General features: G+C 32.0%; 1 protein-coding gene across 1 annotated transcript in view; it reads left to right on the top strand.

The window, feature by feature from the left end:
* LOC129219927 (deubiquitinating protein VCPIP1-like) overlaps positions 1-10,439 on the top strand; it is a 37,165-nt gene extending 26,726 nt beyond the window's left edge. Inside the window, exons 10-13 of the mRNA XM_054854244.1 lie at positions 190-267; positions 1,849-2,074; positions 4,272-4,474; positions 10,099-10,439. Coding sequence (XP_054710219.1) covers positions 190-267; positions 1,849-2,074; positions 4,272-4,474; positions 10,099-10,407 — 816 coding nt within the window. The 3' untranslated portion in view covers positions 10,408-10,439. The remainder of the gene's footprint in view (positions 1-189; positions 268-1,848; positions 2,075-4,271; positions 4,475-10,098) is intronic.
* Positions 10,440-17,631: the final 7,192 nt, after the last annotated feature.

Genomic DNA, 17,631 nt, shown 5'->3' with positions numbered 1-17,631 from the left:
AAAAAAAAAAAAAAAAAAAATTCAGTTTGTGTTTTTAGCTGAATCTAAATGTAATTAAAATGGAGTACAACTTGATTTTTGTTTTTGCATGATCTAAAATTCATGCAGAAACTCACTAAAGCCATCTGAATTTTATGTACCAAATCACTGACATAGTTTTTTTTTTCTTTTCTTTTTCCTCTCTTCTAGAATAATGAAATTCAGCGTGAACAGATATCTGTCACTGAACCTCAGTATGTAAAAGTGTGTACTTCCCATGGAGACCAGGTAAACTTTTTTAATATTTTAAGGCTTTATTTGCTCAATGCATAGTAATGAATTTAAACTGTTATCATTTAGCTTCACCCCCCCCCCTCTCAAAAAAAAACCTAGTTACATTTTTACTTCATTTTAAGGTTTTTATCAAGTTTGATTTAACTTATTTCCAGATTGGAGCAGAGTTAAATTTTTCAGTATACATTTGTCAAAACTCATCTTCGTGAATTTTTTTTCGTTAAAAAAGTAATAATCATGATAAATAAATAAGTATAAGTTTTTTTTTTAAACTTTGCGATAAGCATCATTTTAAATAGTATCTAAGCTCCGCCCTCTACTGTCTTGTCCTCTACCTCACTCACTCCTTGAGGAATGTTTTGTTTAGTTTTCAATGTCCCAGGATTTAATTTTTTAAATAATTTCTTGGATATTGCATTAGCTCTAAATACAGCTGATACCTTGCTATCCTAACACCTGTATGACACATAACTTTTTCAAAGTCCAAAATTTATGTCATAAACTTAAATGCTAAGTGACTAAGTATTTCTCCTAAGGTATTAACTTTCATGCTTTGCAGATATCTAGTAGATATTACCTCTTAATTTAAAAAAGAACAATTGCAGTTTTCCTTCTGGAATGTCCTAGGTTTGTAAATGATGGAGAGCCGCATTCCTATCAGGAACACCATATTAAGCTCCAGTTGTAAAGTCCTGCTTTTTTTCTGAGAAGTTTTTCTTTTTAACTGCCAAGTGTAACCTTTTGTCTTGTTATGATATTTGTTTGCAATTGCAGTTTTCAAGTTTTTGTGGGTTGTGAAACATTTAAATTGTTGCTTCAAACAATTTTTAAAATACAAACATATTAAAAAAAAAAAAAAAGCTTAGCAATTTTGGATTCAAGAACTGCAGTTTAAACATTTTAAGTTTTTCAAGAAAATGAACATTTTTTTAAAACAATTCTTAAACATTTATAATCTGTGCTAGAATTTTGTTTTTAATTTAAAAGGTATTTTAACATCATATCTAAGAGAAATTGCTACTTGTTATCCAATGTTGAAAAATAAATTGTTCTTAAAAAAGTGAAACTCTTCTTATGTTATTATTGTTCTTAAAAATCACTCTTTCAGTGTTTGTTGATATTTTCTGATTTTGGGACATTTTTGTAGAGAATAAATTTTGTTTTTTTAGTATTAAGTGCTGTATTCTATCCTTTTTCTGGCTTAGAACCTAAATTCCCCCCCCCCCCTTTTTTTATTTGAAAAATTTCCATCTTGAGAATTTAGCAAGTTTCTTTCGGGTTGTGGGTGTTTAAATTTAAAGCTCTAAGTATGATGAAATTTTATAAATTGTTTATTGATGAAAACTCATTCTTTTTTTATGCTAATGATTTAAATTATTCTGACTACAAACACAGATTTTTGGTGTTGGGTTTTAGTTTTTTATAATTTTTATGCATAATATCAAATTGCTCTGTAAAACTACTAATTGCTCCACAAGTTTATACTCGAAGATTGACGACCCCGCTATATTTAAAATTTTTCTAAATGCATAAATTGTTTGATTAGTCAGTGATTTTTCTTTTCATTCGTTTTAGGCTAATCTGGCGCTACATGGAAAAAGCATTTCCTACCCCCAGTTGCAAGAATGGATTAAAAATCAGTTCAAAATTCCAGTATCAAGACAGAGAATAAAGCATGGATTTCCGCCCAAGGTGCTTCAACCTTCTGGCTCCAACAATCAAACTTTACCTCTTAAGCATGGAGATCGTTTAACTGTTGAAATCCTTCAGAAAGGTGAAGAAGATTTGAACATTGAAAACAGTAAGTCGGACATGACTTCCTATTTAGAAGCAGAGTGTCTTTGCATAATCTTTTGATTTTTTTTTCTTTTTTGCTTTCTTTTTTTCTCCTTAAAACATTAATGACCCTTCTGTCAAAAAAGAATAATTCTTAAAATACAGTAGACCCTCGTTTTATGCGGGAGTTACCTTCCATGGAAATGCCACGTAAATCGAAACCGCATAAATTGAGACCTAATAGTGTTAAAATAGAGATTAGATTCCGTAGATAAAAAAATACTTCATTCTAGTGAACTAATTGTATAATAAATTTAATGTGTACTTATATATCGAATTGTATGCACAACATGCATAAAGAAAACATAAACTAATTCCATGTTCTGTTTATAAAGAAGAGCTGGCTATGATAGTCTTTTGGCAGTCATTAAGAATCTTTCTCTGTAATTCTTTGCAGAGCATTAACGCATCCATGATCACTTGCGTCATTTCCGTTATAAAATTTTCCTTTACCAACAAATCAGAAAAATTATTTCTATTGTCTAGGAATAGCTTGAAATTTTCAATGTGAACGTTTTTGGTTGTGTGTCACTAAAATCGGTATCCTCGTTGGTTTTGGCGTCACTCCTAAAACCTTTTCTTCCAGTGAGTTCTGAACTGTGTGAGTTTTATAACTTTACTTCTGGAAATAGCTCTGGAACCAATCGCATAAAATGTCTCCAGGGGCCCAAGTTCGGTTGTAAGCACGCCAAAATGCAGTTTATTACATGTAATCTGCAATCTCTAGGAGTTTGGATTTTGAAAGAGAGGAAAATGTTAACTGTTTGCGTTGCCTCAACCGCGTAAAATAAAATAAAGGTGTCAAATCTTAAACCGTGTATAATCGAAACCGCATAAAATAAACCCTTGTAAAACGAGGGTCTACTGTACTTGTATTACAAAATATTTTTGTGCTCAAAGTAGTGCAGTAGGAGATGCCCGTTTTTCTATGATTAATTAATCTCTTATTCTTTAATTGTATATTTAAAGAAAACTTTAAATTGTTCACATTCATTAACTTAGTGTTTGAGAACCACTTCCTTTCTGTTGAAACAGAAGTTTTCTTCTGTTTCACTAAACAAAACTAATAATCAGTGGCAGATGTAGGGTGCTACAAGTACTAAAACAACTGTAGTCACTACATTTTTTCCATAGTTTGTAGTGTCCAACTACGAAAGTAATGTAGCTACTTAAAAAAAAAAGTAGTGTTGTGAGTAGTGAAAAAAGAAAAGAGCCTAGTTGGTAGTGATTCCTGACAACTACTTTTAATGTTCAGTAAACAAATGAGGTTCAAATGAATATTACTGGTGTAAATCTTAAGTGAGTATTACACCGTATGGCAATGATAAATAACAAGGCTCGTAAAACTATAGCAGTATTAAAAACATTTAATTTAAAATCTATATGGATAAAATATGGGCATGTTACTTTAATGATCGAAATATATTTTACTCTGACTCTCAATGTTTGTTTCTTCTTTGAAGAAATTAAATAGCTGTAAATACTTAATCAGATCACACATATTTGATAAATTTCTATCACTTTTTAATCAATAACAAATTGGTTCCAAAAACATGTGTAGCTAATTCTTGATCATTTCCCCTGTTAAAATGAACTTAATTTATTATTATTACCGTTTTGTGTGTGTGTTTTTTTTTCTTTTCTTTTTTTTTTTTTTTTCAAATCTTCAACTTTGTTCTTTTTTTTTAATACTACAGACAAATTCATCTCCTAAAAGTAGTTAAGCATTGACTACATTTCAAAAGTAGTTTGTAGTTACTGCATTTTAAAAAGTAAATGTAATTGTTGTTAATTAATAAAGCAGTTGTGCAAAATATATGTAGTTTTCCGGACCACTGCTAATAACATTTGAAACTGCATTATTCCAAGAGTATATATTTATGTAAAATATGAAACAGTGACTTTTGGTGATTTGATTAAAGCTATATGCAAAAAACCATTTGATTCACTAAAAGTTTTTGTTTGAAATTTTCTATATATAAGTAAGAAAAGTCATTTGTAATAAGCAAAGATAATAAGCACTAATGTATTATGTTCCATTGGATGAGCCAACTTTACTGCTCTCAAAGTTACTAACTACTGATATTGCATGGCATTTGTTTTGCTTGTTTTCATTCTTCACTGCATATCGTACATACTCCTAAATGTACCTTTTTCCCTAGGCATGAGTCAAGAAAGTAATCGTAGTATATTCGGATCCCGGTATTCTGGACGAATTGAAGATTTCCAGTATGGATTGATTTGGTCACATGCAATAATGAATCCACATGATTTTGAAAAAGGTGGAATGTATTATGAAACAATAGCCCAATCTACAATGTTACACATTAAAACACATGCAGATTTGAAAGATTTTCCTAATAAGGTAAAGCCTCACTGTTTGTCTTGTAGTATTAATATAAATTCTCTGATTTAAAGTAATTTCCTTTTACATTAGTTTTTGATTTGATCAAGGTTAGTCTAACTTTTTGAATTTAAACTGTAGATTTTGTTGTCATTACAGTGATTTCAGGATAAGTGAAATTTTAAAGAGTTAGGAAAAATCAAGTTTTAAATACTTAGTTTTATAGTATTGTCAGACAGTTATCATGGATATACCTGCTGTGCCAATTGTGCCAAACTGCTCTAATCCTCAATCCTGCTCCAAGGTGCTAAATCTACTTTTTTTGGTCCAAATCGAACAAACTTGCTCCCAAAAGTGCAATTTTACGTTTAAAATTACAGTCCCATCAGCATATTTGTAAGTTTTTTGCAGATTTGCATCAAGTTTGCATTATTGCTGTTTTTTTAACAATTTTTAGTATTCCAATTTTTTTATGCAATTTAAAATCCAAGTGCATCCACTTTTGCAAACTCGTTTGTTTTAATTTACAGTATGATTCTGCTCCTCTGACATCAATATTTTTGTACTGACCATTATTTTTAACCATCCTTGTATTTTATTTTCAGTAGAAGTTTTTTTTTTTTGCCATTCCCACTCGAAAATGTGAATCCAGTTGCATCCAAATTTGCCAAAGCCATCTGTAAAAATTAATACGATAGGAGTAAAAAATTGGGGAATTCTAATGTTCTCTGGTGATGAACATGCATTTCTGTGTGTGAGATATTTATAGTTGCTCCAAATTGATGCAAAATTTAAATTTTTACTTTTGCAATCTGCTCCAAATTTACAATTTTGCTGTTCTAAATTAACAATCGAACTGCTCCAAATTTAAAGTTTTCCTGCTCCAAGATTGCTCAAAAAACGAGTTTCAGTCAGCACATCCCTGAAAATGTGTCAATGTAACATACAATCTGTTGGAATTTGAAATCATTAGCATTTTCTCTTTTTAAATACATAAAATTGTTCAATGAGCTTGTTTTGGACATTTCAAAATGTGCTGCTGCATTTTGAAATGCCCCAAACAAGCTCATTAAATTGAATTAGACAGTACCTGAACAACAAAATTCATTCTACTGAATTCATACTACAAAATTCATTGAACTATACAAATTTGTAAAACTTGGCAGGATTTATTCAAAATTTGTTTTGGAGGGCAAGTTAGAATTTTTCAGTCAATGCAGACTTTGTACTTGTCCTGATATTCCTGATAAAAGATATTTTGTCCTGATATCCTTGTATTAAAAAAAAAAATACTTATTTTACTCTTTTTTTTTTAAAGTGCAGTTGTGCCGTCTAAAATTTGGAAATGACGGGATAACATGCTTAGCCAAAAAAAGCCATTTTGTGTTGTTCAATCTTCTGCATCTTAAAATGTTTCCAAGTGCTTTGAATGTTTCAAGTTATTTCAATTTCTACTGCGTTAGATTAACTAATTTTATTAGTTAATTTAATAGCTAATTTGTAATTTATCTCAAATTTGAACATTTATCAAGCCTCAAAGGATTAAGCATTTCATTGTTTAATTTTTTATTTATTTTCAATTTAAAATAAGTTTTATAGTTATAAATTAACAATTATCAAGTTATTAATACAGTATACTCCCGATTATCCGTGCTAATCACTGGGCGGCGTAGCACGGAAAATCGAAAAACACGGATAATCCGAAAAATCATTTAAGGAATATGCAGGGTAACTATTTAAAAGGAAATTAGAAAAAACTAAATTATATATGTATTGTATATATACTCACACAAACCAGGAACTTTTATTCGAAATTTATTGCTTAAAAAATCGGTGATACATTTTTGTTTTCTCTGTTTGTTTAAATTGTTGCGAATGTCCGTACGAATTTTTCTTACTGCAATTATTTCTCCGTAATTGTAACCTCTTTCATTCATGTAATCCAATAAATGTTCCACAGATTGTAGAGCAGTAGAATGTGAAATTGTATTTTCTTCATGTTCTTCATCTTCGTTTTCAGTATCATCACTTGCATTTGATTCAGTAACAAGTTCAATGATATTTTCGTCAGTTAGACATTGAAATCCTGATTCACATTTGTAGCTTTTAAACCACTCTTCGACATTTTCAGCGTCAACTGATTCAAAACCTTCGATTTCTTTAACTCCCTCAATGATGTTGTCGATATTATCTTCGGCAATCAAAGATGATTCTTCATCCAATGACTCTTGTGGCAAAATTTTTCTCCAAGATTGTGCAAGGGTAACTGATTTTACCTTTGACCATGCAGCTGCTATACCATGCACTGCATCCAATGATGAATACTGCTTTCAAAAGTTTGTAAGCCTTACAACTTCGTGGATCAAGTTTTTTAAAAGTTCAGCTCTGTAGTCGTTTCATTGACGCAATTACACCTTGATCCATGGGTTGTATTAAAGATGTAACAATTGGAGGGAGAAATTTACCGGTAATTAGCCCGTCATCAGACTTCAGCAAACTTTCATCCGTATGTGATGGAGCATTATCTAAAAGCAGTACTGCTTTCAAAGGTAAACCTTTAGCTTTTAAATGCTTTTTAACTTCACTTCATACGCTTCATATTACCTTGATTTTAGCGCCTGAAAGAAGCTCTAAAAAAGTGCGATTCCGAAATGATGCACGGATAATCCGCAAACCAGATAATCGGGAGTATACTGTAGTTAATATTTTTATTAATTTATTTTTTTAAGTACTCAACTTCAAAGTAATAAGCCTTTATTTGTTTAATGTTTTACTTATTTCCAATATAAAATATTATTGAAAAGGTTTTTTTAATCTGTATTTTAACTTACTTCTGATGAGTGCGAAAGTTTATACTGCAGTAATATGAGGTACAAATCTAAGGAGAGGAGGGAGGCAGCTTTATACATATAAATTACAACAGGAATGTTTATAATACTAAATTTTATTTAAAAAAAATAGCATAATTTTGTCTCAGAGGTGCATATCATACCTTTTTCAAAGTCATTATATCGGTTATATGCAGGGCTGCGAAGTCGGAAGGAAAGTGGTCGACTCTGACTCCAGGATTTTGAAATTTCCGACTCCGGCTTTTTATTTTTTTAAATTTATTTTTTCAACTCACCCTCCTCATGGGGGGGGGACCCCTAAACAGAGATTGAAATAGGCATTCTTTTTAATGAAATTTTCATGTTGTTTTTCATTGTAAACTTAAGGTGCATTCAATGTTAGAAATTCAATTAGAAAATTGAAACATCCAATAGGTGCAATTTCTAAGGTAAGGTAATTTCTGTGCTTTCAATTTTTGAAAGCACATAGAAGAGTGAGAGAAAGAGTTTTGAGAGAATAAAAAAAGCTTTTTTGCTAATTCAAAAAACTTTTCTCGAGAGGGGGCGCCCCTCCCCCTCCCGGGTGACACCCATCTGGTGGGTGTCACCTCATCTTGATTTCAGAGTTAATAAAAATTGAAATACTTTAATTCTGAAAAAATTCCCCAATAATAAACCTTAAATTTCATCTTTAAAATTTCAAGAAAAATATTGCACTATATTGCGGAGAGAGGTCGGGTATATGTACGTCTGGAGCAAATTTTACACAAAATGTGGCGGTATACAGCTTTGTAGGAATGGGCCTACATATCTTGTCTCAATTTTTAATTTTATTTTTGTTATTGGCAGCTTCAGAATTAACTTTAATATGAAGATTTTAGGATTAACTACAATTATTAAGTGTTGTAACCAATAAATCATGTACTAATTTTATTTTGTACTTTTCAGTGTTAACCAAGCTTTCTTAGATAAAGTTTTAAGAACTAAAAAAAAACATATTTTATCGGATCTTTTGGATTTGCGCTTTCGTGCCAACACTCTTTTGAATTTACCAAGCATCCTGAGAAGTTTCCTGACTTGCTCAAGCGATACATACATTCCTTTTACTATTTTATAGCAGAGATCGAGGTAAAAAATATTTTTTTATTTGAAAGTGATTATTTAGAAAATGGTAGGCAACAAAAAACTAGGAGATGGCGCATCAGTGTAGGTAGCTGTTACAAGAAAGTTCGATAAACAATCAAGCCAGCTGGTTGCCACAATGAGTGATTTTCATGCTAGTAGGTATTTATACATGTAATCAAATTAATTGGTAGTCATATTTTTTAATGCAAGGAGAGTCAGTGAAAAGTAAAGAGAAAAAAAAAGAAACCCGGAGTTGGGGTCGGCATGTTTTCGAACGACTCCGGCTCCGACTCCTTTACCCCAAAATCAGTCAAACTCCGACTCCACAGCCCTGGTTATATGGCTCTTAAAACTTACCCAATTTAGGTATTTAGAAAATTGCATTGTTACGTGAGTTAGCAAGTGAAGCTAGCAAGGAGCGGAGACCCTGATTATAATTTAAGAAGAGCAATTACAACAACTTCAAAATTGCCCAAACAGTAATTTCAAGATCATTGAATGGTGCAATGAGCTGTGTACAATATCGCCAATTGTTTTCTTTTTGTTTGATAAAAAGTGAAAAAATTATCTTGTAACTTTTCTTGGAAAGTGAAACACTAGGTCATCTAATTTTTCAATTTGCAAATTGTTCTAAAAATCTACCTGCTTATCTGAACTAAAGCAAAAGTTATTTATATTTTTAAACTGATATAACTCATTTGTGCATTATTATACCTATGCTTACCCCAGCAAAAGTGTTTTCATTTCCTTAAAATTTGTTATATTAATTCAACATAAACTAGTTAATTGTTAAATATTGGCTAATTGTAGATAGTTTAAATTAAAACAGTATAGTTTTTTTTTTTTTGTTATGGATATTTTATTTCTATGATCGGACATAAACTGAAGGAATTTACAAAAAAAGCTTGCTTTTGTGTAAAAAGTTCTCAAATGTTTGTCTCCAGCTTGTTTTTAAGCTCAAAAAACCCTTTTCCGTGCAAGTAAGCTGTTGACCGACTCTGGAAGGTTGTTCACATCAATAGGAAATTTTCCATAGGCACTTTCGACCCCTGAAAAAAAAACCTGCTTTTCACTGCATTCCCCTTATTTTCGAGGTATATGTGAAATTTTTCTGCTCCTGCTTCCTTCTGGAGTAAAAGCAGAATTTTTACCGAGAATGCATTACGCGAAACAAGTTCGTCTACTTCCTGGGTTTAGCCGCTAAGGATGCTGGGTAAAAACCGCTTTCTTGGGTACAATTGGAAAACGTTTTTTTACATGTAAACAACGAATTTTTCAGCTGGTTTTTTTCAGAGCCCGAGCCACTATTTATGAGGTAGAAAAGCGTGTTGTGAACACAGCTTATGTCTGCTATTCATTTGTGTTCTTTTTTGATTCCAGCCCAGAAGTTATTTGGAATATTTTTGTTTCAAAGTAGAATCACACAATTTTTTCGCAAACTTTTTGTCTCAGTCACATTCTAGCTTTATCAATGTCGTCTTGTGTACTTTTTGGTAGTTTACTGCTATCCCTTACTGATTTTCGCATGCCCCAAGCAATTTTATGTGCACTGCCAATTCAGAACTATTGCCCTAAATGACTCTAATATAAACTTTGTTACTTAGGATGCAAAGTGTATTTTGTATTTCCTTTTTTGGCTCAGTTTTTTAAAATAATGATTATTGCTAATGATTGTGATTGTTATCATTGCAGAGATTTTGTTACAATCCTGTTGGGGACAGAATTGAAATATGCATCAAGTCCTTGGGCCATTTTCGTATTGTGCCAGATCTGGAACATAGGATTGATAGAGTAAAACATAATGATACTTCTGTTGAAGGATTCAGCAAGTGCCCACTTACTAGTAGCCAAAAAGAACAGAAGTCAAATAAAAATCCTGGAAGGACAATACCATCTCCCAATGCTGAGACAAAAGAGATTCCATATCTGCGGAAAGGACCGGGTTTCTCCATTTTGACTAGTCCAAAACCATCTGATGTTGAGAAAATGGATATTAATTAGTATTTTTGTAATAAATGTTAATATGTACAAAAGCTTTAAATCTTCTGTTATATTTTTGATTGTAGCTAAATTCATTATTATCTCAAGCATTTGAGTATTTTTGATTTTGTTTTTCTCATTTTTATATGGAAAAGATTTAGTGATATTTTTCAATAGAGTATATATATTGTAGATATTTTTAATATTTATTGTTATGCTCCTAAACCGTGAGATTTTTGCAAAAGAAATATTTTAGGGACTGTAAGTTAATCACTTATTGGGTTGTCTTGTAATCAATAGATATTAGAAAGACAACTCATAAGCTCAATTTAACTTTAGTTTGAGCCCAAAAATCAAGCTATAAATCATATCCTTCAAAAACACTCACTAAAAGAATGAGAAAAACCATTGATAAATAACTTCTATGCGCATGCAGAGAAGTAAATCAACGAAACAACAACATGATAATGTTAGCTATTTAGCTCCTATTTGAAGAAGTTTTTCTTTTCACTACAATTAAATGAGGAATTTGAATCCAATAAATTAAAGTGTAATTTTCACTTGAAACACAAAGTGGGGAAAAAAAAGTTGCTTAACGAGTAAAATGATAGAATTATAAGGGATGAATTGTGCATTGATAAGATTTTAAACCTCTAACATGTCTAAGTAGTAAATGTAAAAATGCTACTTCGTAAAATAAGACTAATATACAAAATAATACCTTTGGATTAAAATCATTAAGGTGCATTTCAATCCTTATATTTTCATTTAACTAATAAATTATCATAGCAATACAGCAAAAAAAAAAGGAAGAAAAAAGGGAAAAAAATGAAACTTGGAACTGTTTGCTGTTGGAAGTAAAATTCATATTTTTTGGTGTAGCTCATATTTAAAGAGCACCTTGGCGGATGAATGGTAATTAATTCAAGATAATCATCTTACTAGGAAACATTTTGTTCAAATTATATTAGTAGAATCATTGCTTATTTACATGCATTACATTTTAAGAAAAATCAAGGAGTTATACACCATCAAAGTACACAACTATAAAAACTTGATTGCCTACAATATCACCAAGACACAGTATATGGCTTATTTTTTATATTTAGTCGCTAAAACAGTAGTTCTCAAAAAGTGTTGACTCGCTGCGAGTTTTTGAAATTTAAGATTTTCCCTCTATGCCTTTCTGTAAGTATAAATACAGCTAATCATATGCAACAGACAAAAAGGAGGAACAGTTGTGTAACTGCATTGCATGGCATTTATTTAAATTGTAAAAGTACTGTAAAATATTGCTAAACTTTAATATATGATTTTATAAGTTTCTAATTATAAAGTTACTGCAAAATTTCTCTGCACCCCAGACCCCAACAGAGAAGATTTCATGGCTCCCTGGGAAACTATAGCACTCTGTTTGAGAATCACTCCATAAGGTTACATTGTGGTTACATAGGATACTAAACAACCAAATAGTAAACAAATTTAAATATTCAACAATTGATTAACAAAAACATTTTTTTTTTTTTTTTGATATGAAACATCAAAATAAATCTTGGGGACTTAATTTCTGGGTTTTTTTTTTTTTTTTTTTTTTGCAAAAATTCACTAATTAGATGTACCATCACTCCTTCGAGCTCTTCCTGGCTCATAGCAATAAGGAACTTTAAGGTTAAGATTTTTCATATTTCTTATGAACTTTCCCTTTAAATGAGGATAAAATCTAATGAATAAGAAACTTCTTTAAAGAAAATTGTTGAAGAAACCAATGTATATTAGCTTTAAGCTTCAAGTTAGAAATGCTCCTCCTTTGCTGAACTGGCATGACTAACCAGTGGATTGAGACACTTGAGAGACTTTTCAACAACCTACCTATTTGAATGAGACTTTTCATTGCATTTTTTATATTATATAATGTAGAAATGCATTGAATGTTGCAAGTTATTTGAGACTAAAACTATCCAGTTTCAATCCAGATATCAACTCCCTCGTAGAGGAAAAACAGCGTCAAAAATCTCATGCAGCTTTAACTTTGAGGACTTTTACTCTTAAGGAGAGTTATATGAGCAGATAACCAGAAAGTAAATAAATTTTGGCTTCACAAATAATATACAGTGCTGGTAAAAGTAATTGCATCACCCTCGCATTTTCACAACAATGGGATTATGTGAGAAGTTTTGGTCTACCGATAAATGTATGTGAAAGTCTGCAAAACTTATGAAATAAACACTTAACAGCAGGAATCCAATTAGTTGTTTATATAGATTAAGGTTGTTTCCGGGCCAAGGCAAACTGCTGACCCCATGCTCATTTTTTCATTTCTGAACCTGCGTGTGAGTTTGGAGATTACTTAACCCCATGTCAATTTAAGTCTAATGCCAGAATAAAGGTTTTTAAATTGTTACTTATCAGTTTTGCCCTATGGCACAGAGCAGAATTATCCTGGAAAATGACGTTTGAAACTGAAGTAAAGTGATCCCGGATAGTAAGAAGCAATTTCTCCTCCAAAATGCCAATATAAACCCGAGCGTTTACTGTTCCTTGCACAAAGCGAAGCCCACCAACTCCTTGATCAGAAATACATCCTCGAATCATCTGGGATACGCGATACTTGACTGTAAGTTGAATGCAGTCAGGATGATATTCCTTTCCTTTGCGGTGTGAGTGATGCATTTTTTTTTATCATCAATGTATGTAGTAGTTAGTTGAGCTCAATGGTGTTTTCTACAAAACTGGTGGGCCGCACAACTAAAAAAGTTGGGAACCACTGGGATAGAGCCACGGTACAATATTAATTCAAATTGTTCCCTACTTATAACATCAGATTCAAAGTAATGCTTGAATTTGACTCCTTAATTTTAATTTTAATTAAATTATTTATCAGTTACTGAACAGTCTATGATAGCAGAAAATTGTTTACATAAATTGTAATTTGTAATGATATTTTCTGGATTTGTATTTGTATGCAAGATGTTTTATTTATATTTATGTATGTTACTATGATTATCGGGTACGAAGTCATATGTCTGGAAAAAAATTAATTATCAACTAATACAGAATTTCAGAAAAAAAACAAAGCCAAATTAGCCATTGAGTATATTAATCTGCTTTTGGAATGATTTAATTTTTTTTCAATTTTAAATTAATAATTTTACTTAATGTAAGTAAATTTAGAATGTTAAGCATGAAAATGCATTTGCATTTCATAGTAGGCCCAAAATAAATTAACATTTGCTATTTTAAATTAGTATGAAAAGATCAAGATTATTTTTCAACCAAGTACTTGGTATTTGGCAAATTATGGTATTCAGTGCATCCCTACATATTAACATTTACTTAAAATGTATAATTGTTCATCTTGACAGGATCTGAAACTGGTCAAACAAAATGTTTTTGTAGTTTTTTAGCATAAATATAGTCTTAAGTATTACTTCAAAGCCCAACTGGAGATTTGTTAATATAAATGCCAGTATCAGAATTAAAATATTGTAGTTAGTTTATTATTTTTGCTTGAACTTGACATCATAAAAAAAAATCATTCATATTTTTTCCAGTGTTGTGAGCTATACTGTTTTTGAAAGTCATAAATATTTGAATTGTTCAAAATTAATCTTCCCATGTTATGGTAATAGATAGTGTGTTTACTATGTTTTTTGTTTGCTCTGGTAAGAAAGGGAAACCAAAGAACACCATTCTTGCTGTTTGAAAAAGATCTTGCAGCTAAAAATAATTTAGCAGATTTTTTTTTTTTTTGAAATTTTGGCATCTTTTACATTAGAAATCTGCTTTATGCTTTTAATCGTACAAACTCAAATTTTGAATTTTTCATTCTATTTCTTTTGCTTTTTGTATTTAAGTGTACATATCTTCAAATGTTATTTAGTCAAATATGTACAGAATTTCCGATATTTATTATTCTATTAATTTTGAAATGTTTATAATAAAGTGTGCAGTATTTTGATCTTGTTGTTGAATAATGTTTTTTTTTACAATCATTAAAAACAGTTGACTTTACTCAATAATAAGTTCTGTAGAAAATAATGACAATGGTTGTTAGGCTATAGGCAATTACAAAAGGTTTATTTTTACCTTAAGAATAAAAACATTTGAAAATTAATGCTGTCAATTTCAGACTATACTTGCTTGCAAAGTTACTTAATTGTTAAGAGGAAGCGAGTTAACAGATAAAATATCACACTTCTGTTGCTATCTACCCCCTACCTACTTCGCGAATAAGAGGAGATCACCACTGTCTATGAGCTGCTTATGTCTGGCACGTTTGATTCAAATGGATGAAATGCTCTGCGCTGCTTTGCTTGTAAAATTGAAAATAGTTAACGATTGACAGAAGTTATGACAAGGAAAGGTTACGTTTGAATGGGTTTAGCTAACTAATCCAATTTCTAAATTGAAGTGTTTAATTTCCCCCGAATATCGGACAGGACGCTAGGAACTATTTTCTTTGCTTGGCCTCAACTTATTTCTCCATTGCCAAGTAAGCTTGCAGTCGAGTATAGTAAAATTGGAAAACAAATACAACTTAGTAACGATACAAGTTGGTTTATTAACCACCTTGCTGTTCTTGACGAGATATCTCGTCCTTTTATCATGTAATTCTGGGACTGTTCAACCGCAAGGGGGTTAACACCTCATTGCTGTTAAAATATAAATGATAACAATGAAAATTTACGTCACTACAATGTGACCATTGAGGAGATATCAAAGTAAACATCTGGTTTGCAGGCGAAAATAGAGTCATCTATTAGTCTTCAGTCCCCGTGTGGTGACCGGGGTATCTCAACCGTTACCATGTTGTAACCAAGGGATCAGAATAGTCCCAACGTAGCCTATGCGTGTCGTAAAAGGCGACTAAAATAGGACTGGCCCTTCAGGTTGGGCGCTGGGCTAACTACTCAGCCCCGTAAAAATTACTATTGTTCAAAAATCTAAAGAAGTAAAAACCGGACTGCCCTTACGGAAATGACCAGGAGCGAATACGGACTTGAAAATTGGTACCGGGAAAGTTTGCTCCCTTTATAAGAGTGGAGCTCTTAGAAGTCTTATCAATGTGTTTAAAGACTACAAATTAGACGTTTTTGCTTTACAGGAGATTAGATATTTAATATCAGTACATCCCACCTTTTTATCGATTACAAGGCTGCATATGACAGCATTAGAAGAGACAGGCTCTTTGCTGTCATGGAAGAGCTTGGGATCCCATTAAAGCTTGTTAACCTTACGATAGCAACCCTTAGAAGAGTCAAATGCCAGGTGAAGATACAGAACGAATGCTCCGAGCCCTTCTACACCGACAGAGGGTTGAGGCAAGGGGACTCTCTTGCATGTATCCTTTTCAATTTTGCTCTTGAGAAAGTTATTAGATCTTCTGGTATCAATACTTGAGGCACTATTTTTCAACGAACAGTACAGAGTCTTGTGTATGCCGATGACATCGACATGATTGGAAGATCCAAACGAGCTGTCACGGATGCTTTCATCGCTTTTGAGGCTGCTTTTAAAGAAATGGGCCTTAGCATTAATGCCGACAAAACCAAATATATGGAAATAAACCATAAATCATTTGATTCTACCCCATTCTTTGTTAATGGCTACTCATTTGAATCCGTTGAGGAGTTTAAATATCTTGGAAGTGTCATCACTAGAAACAATGATATTAGCGTTGAAATCAATTGTCACCTGGCTATGGCAAACAAATGTGCTACTTGCTACAGTTTGAAAAAAAAGTAAATTTCTTCTCCAAAATACAAAAATAAACATATACAAGACCCTTTTAAGACCAGTCTTTACTTATGGAAGTGAGTGTTGGGCTTTAACTAAAGCAGAAGAAGATAGATGGTTTTTGAAAGGAAAATTTTGGGAAGAATATTTGGTGCTGTCCAGGAAAACAACAGGTGGCACACTCTCTATAATTTTGAGATCTATAAAAAATTCTATAAACAGCCAGATATTATCCACTTTATTAAAGCTAATCGCATTAGATGACTGGGGCACCTCTTTAGACTAGGTAGTAGGGACCCAACCCATAAAGTAACCTTCACAAATCCAGATGGTGCGCGCAAAAGGGGCTGCCCACCAACCAGACAGCTTGACTGTGCCGAAAAAGACTTAAAAACTGTTGGCCTCAGTAGATGGAGGAAATCTGTTTCTGACTGGGCCACATGGATGAAACTGATTGAGACGATCTTTGCCTGCCCTAGGCTGTAGTGCCGAAAAAGAAGAAGATAGATTTCAGGGATGCCAGCTTTTGCAGATGTAAGAATCGGCACATTTCCTGTGTATTCTTCATAAAAATAGTAAGAGAGAAAGTAACGTCACTATTGTTTTTATGCAGTGAAGTTAAGGAATCTCATTGAAATTAATTTTGTGTTAATGCTTGAAATTTCAATTTACATGTTCTAACATGTAAATTGTGAAATTTCAAGCGCCGCATTTTTTCGAAATATCAAGCGCCGCAAATTTCACACGAAATAAAAAAAAGACCGTACAAAAACAAGTTTGGGTGTACACACACGGATCGGAAAGCACACAGATCAGAGAGCATTCACTTTAGTGCAGGTTCTATCCCCACTCCCAGGCTCCCACCTTACCTATAGCATCCCGGGTGCTATTGCTTCAATATATTTTTCAATTGTTATAAAGTGTTCACGCAGTAAATAATCTTTATGATAAAGATCGGATTCGGCCATAAAATATTTATCTTATTTACGGCCTCGTATTACCTATTCTAGAAAATGAACAGTCATATTATGACGGGTGCAAATTTCTTGGTCATTTCCATTTCATTCCATTTGTAGAAACAAGAAACCCAACGAGTAGGATCCTATCGCAATTCATGATCGTGAATAACTTAATTCGAACTCGAGCAGCCAAAATTCAAATTAATATTATTTTTTAAAATTTATTTTTAACATTTAACAAATACATGGAATAGGGAAAGAAACGCTTCAATAATATACACATGAATTTGTGAAACTAATTCAAAAAAAAAAATGGAGAACAGAACACACGGAAATCTGCCCTCTCTCTTTATGTTATATCTTTAAACGAGCAATTCTTGTGGGTATATATATATTTCTTATCTCGGAAACGGCTCTAACGATTTGGATGAAATTTTGGATTTAATTGTAGTTTTGCATATTAAGTTCATCTACATCAGTGTTTTTTCTGTAAAAAACGTGTTTTTTTTATAAAAAAGAGTTTTTTAATATCTTATATCTTTAAACGAGA

The sequence above is a fragment of the Uloborus diversus genome, chromosome 4 (assembly GCF_026930045.1).
Source record: "Uloborus diversus isolate 005 chromosome 4, Udiv.v.3.1, whole genome shotgun sequence".
In the NCBI taxonomy this organism is placed as follows: domain Eukaryota; kingdom Metazoa; phylum Arthropoda; class Arachnida; order Araneae; family Uloboridae; genus Uloborus; species Uloborus diversus.
The sequence above is the reverse complement of the archived record's forward strand: the minus strand, read 5'-3'. Positions and strand labels throughout refer to the sequence as shown.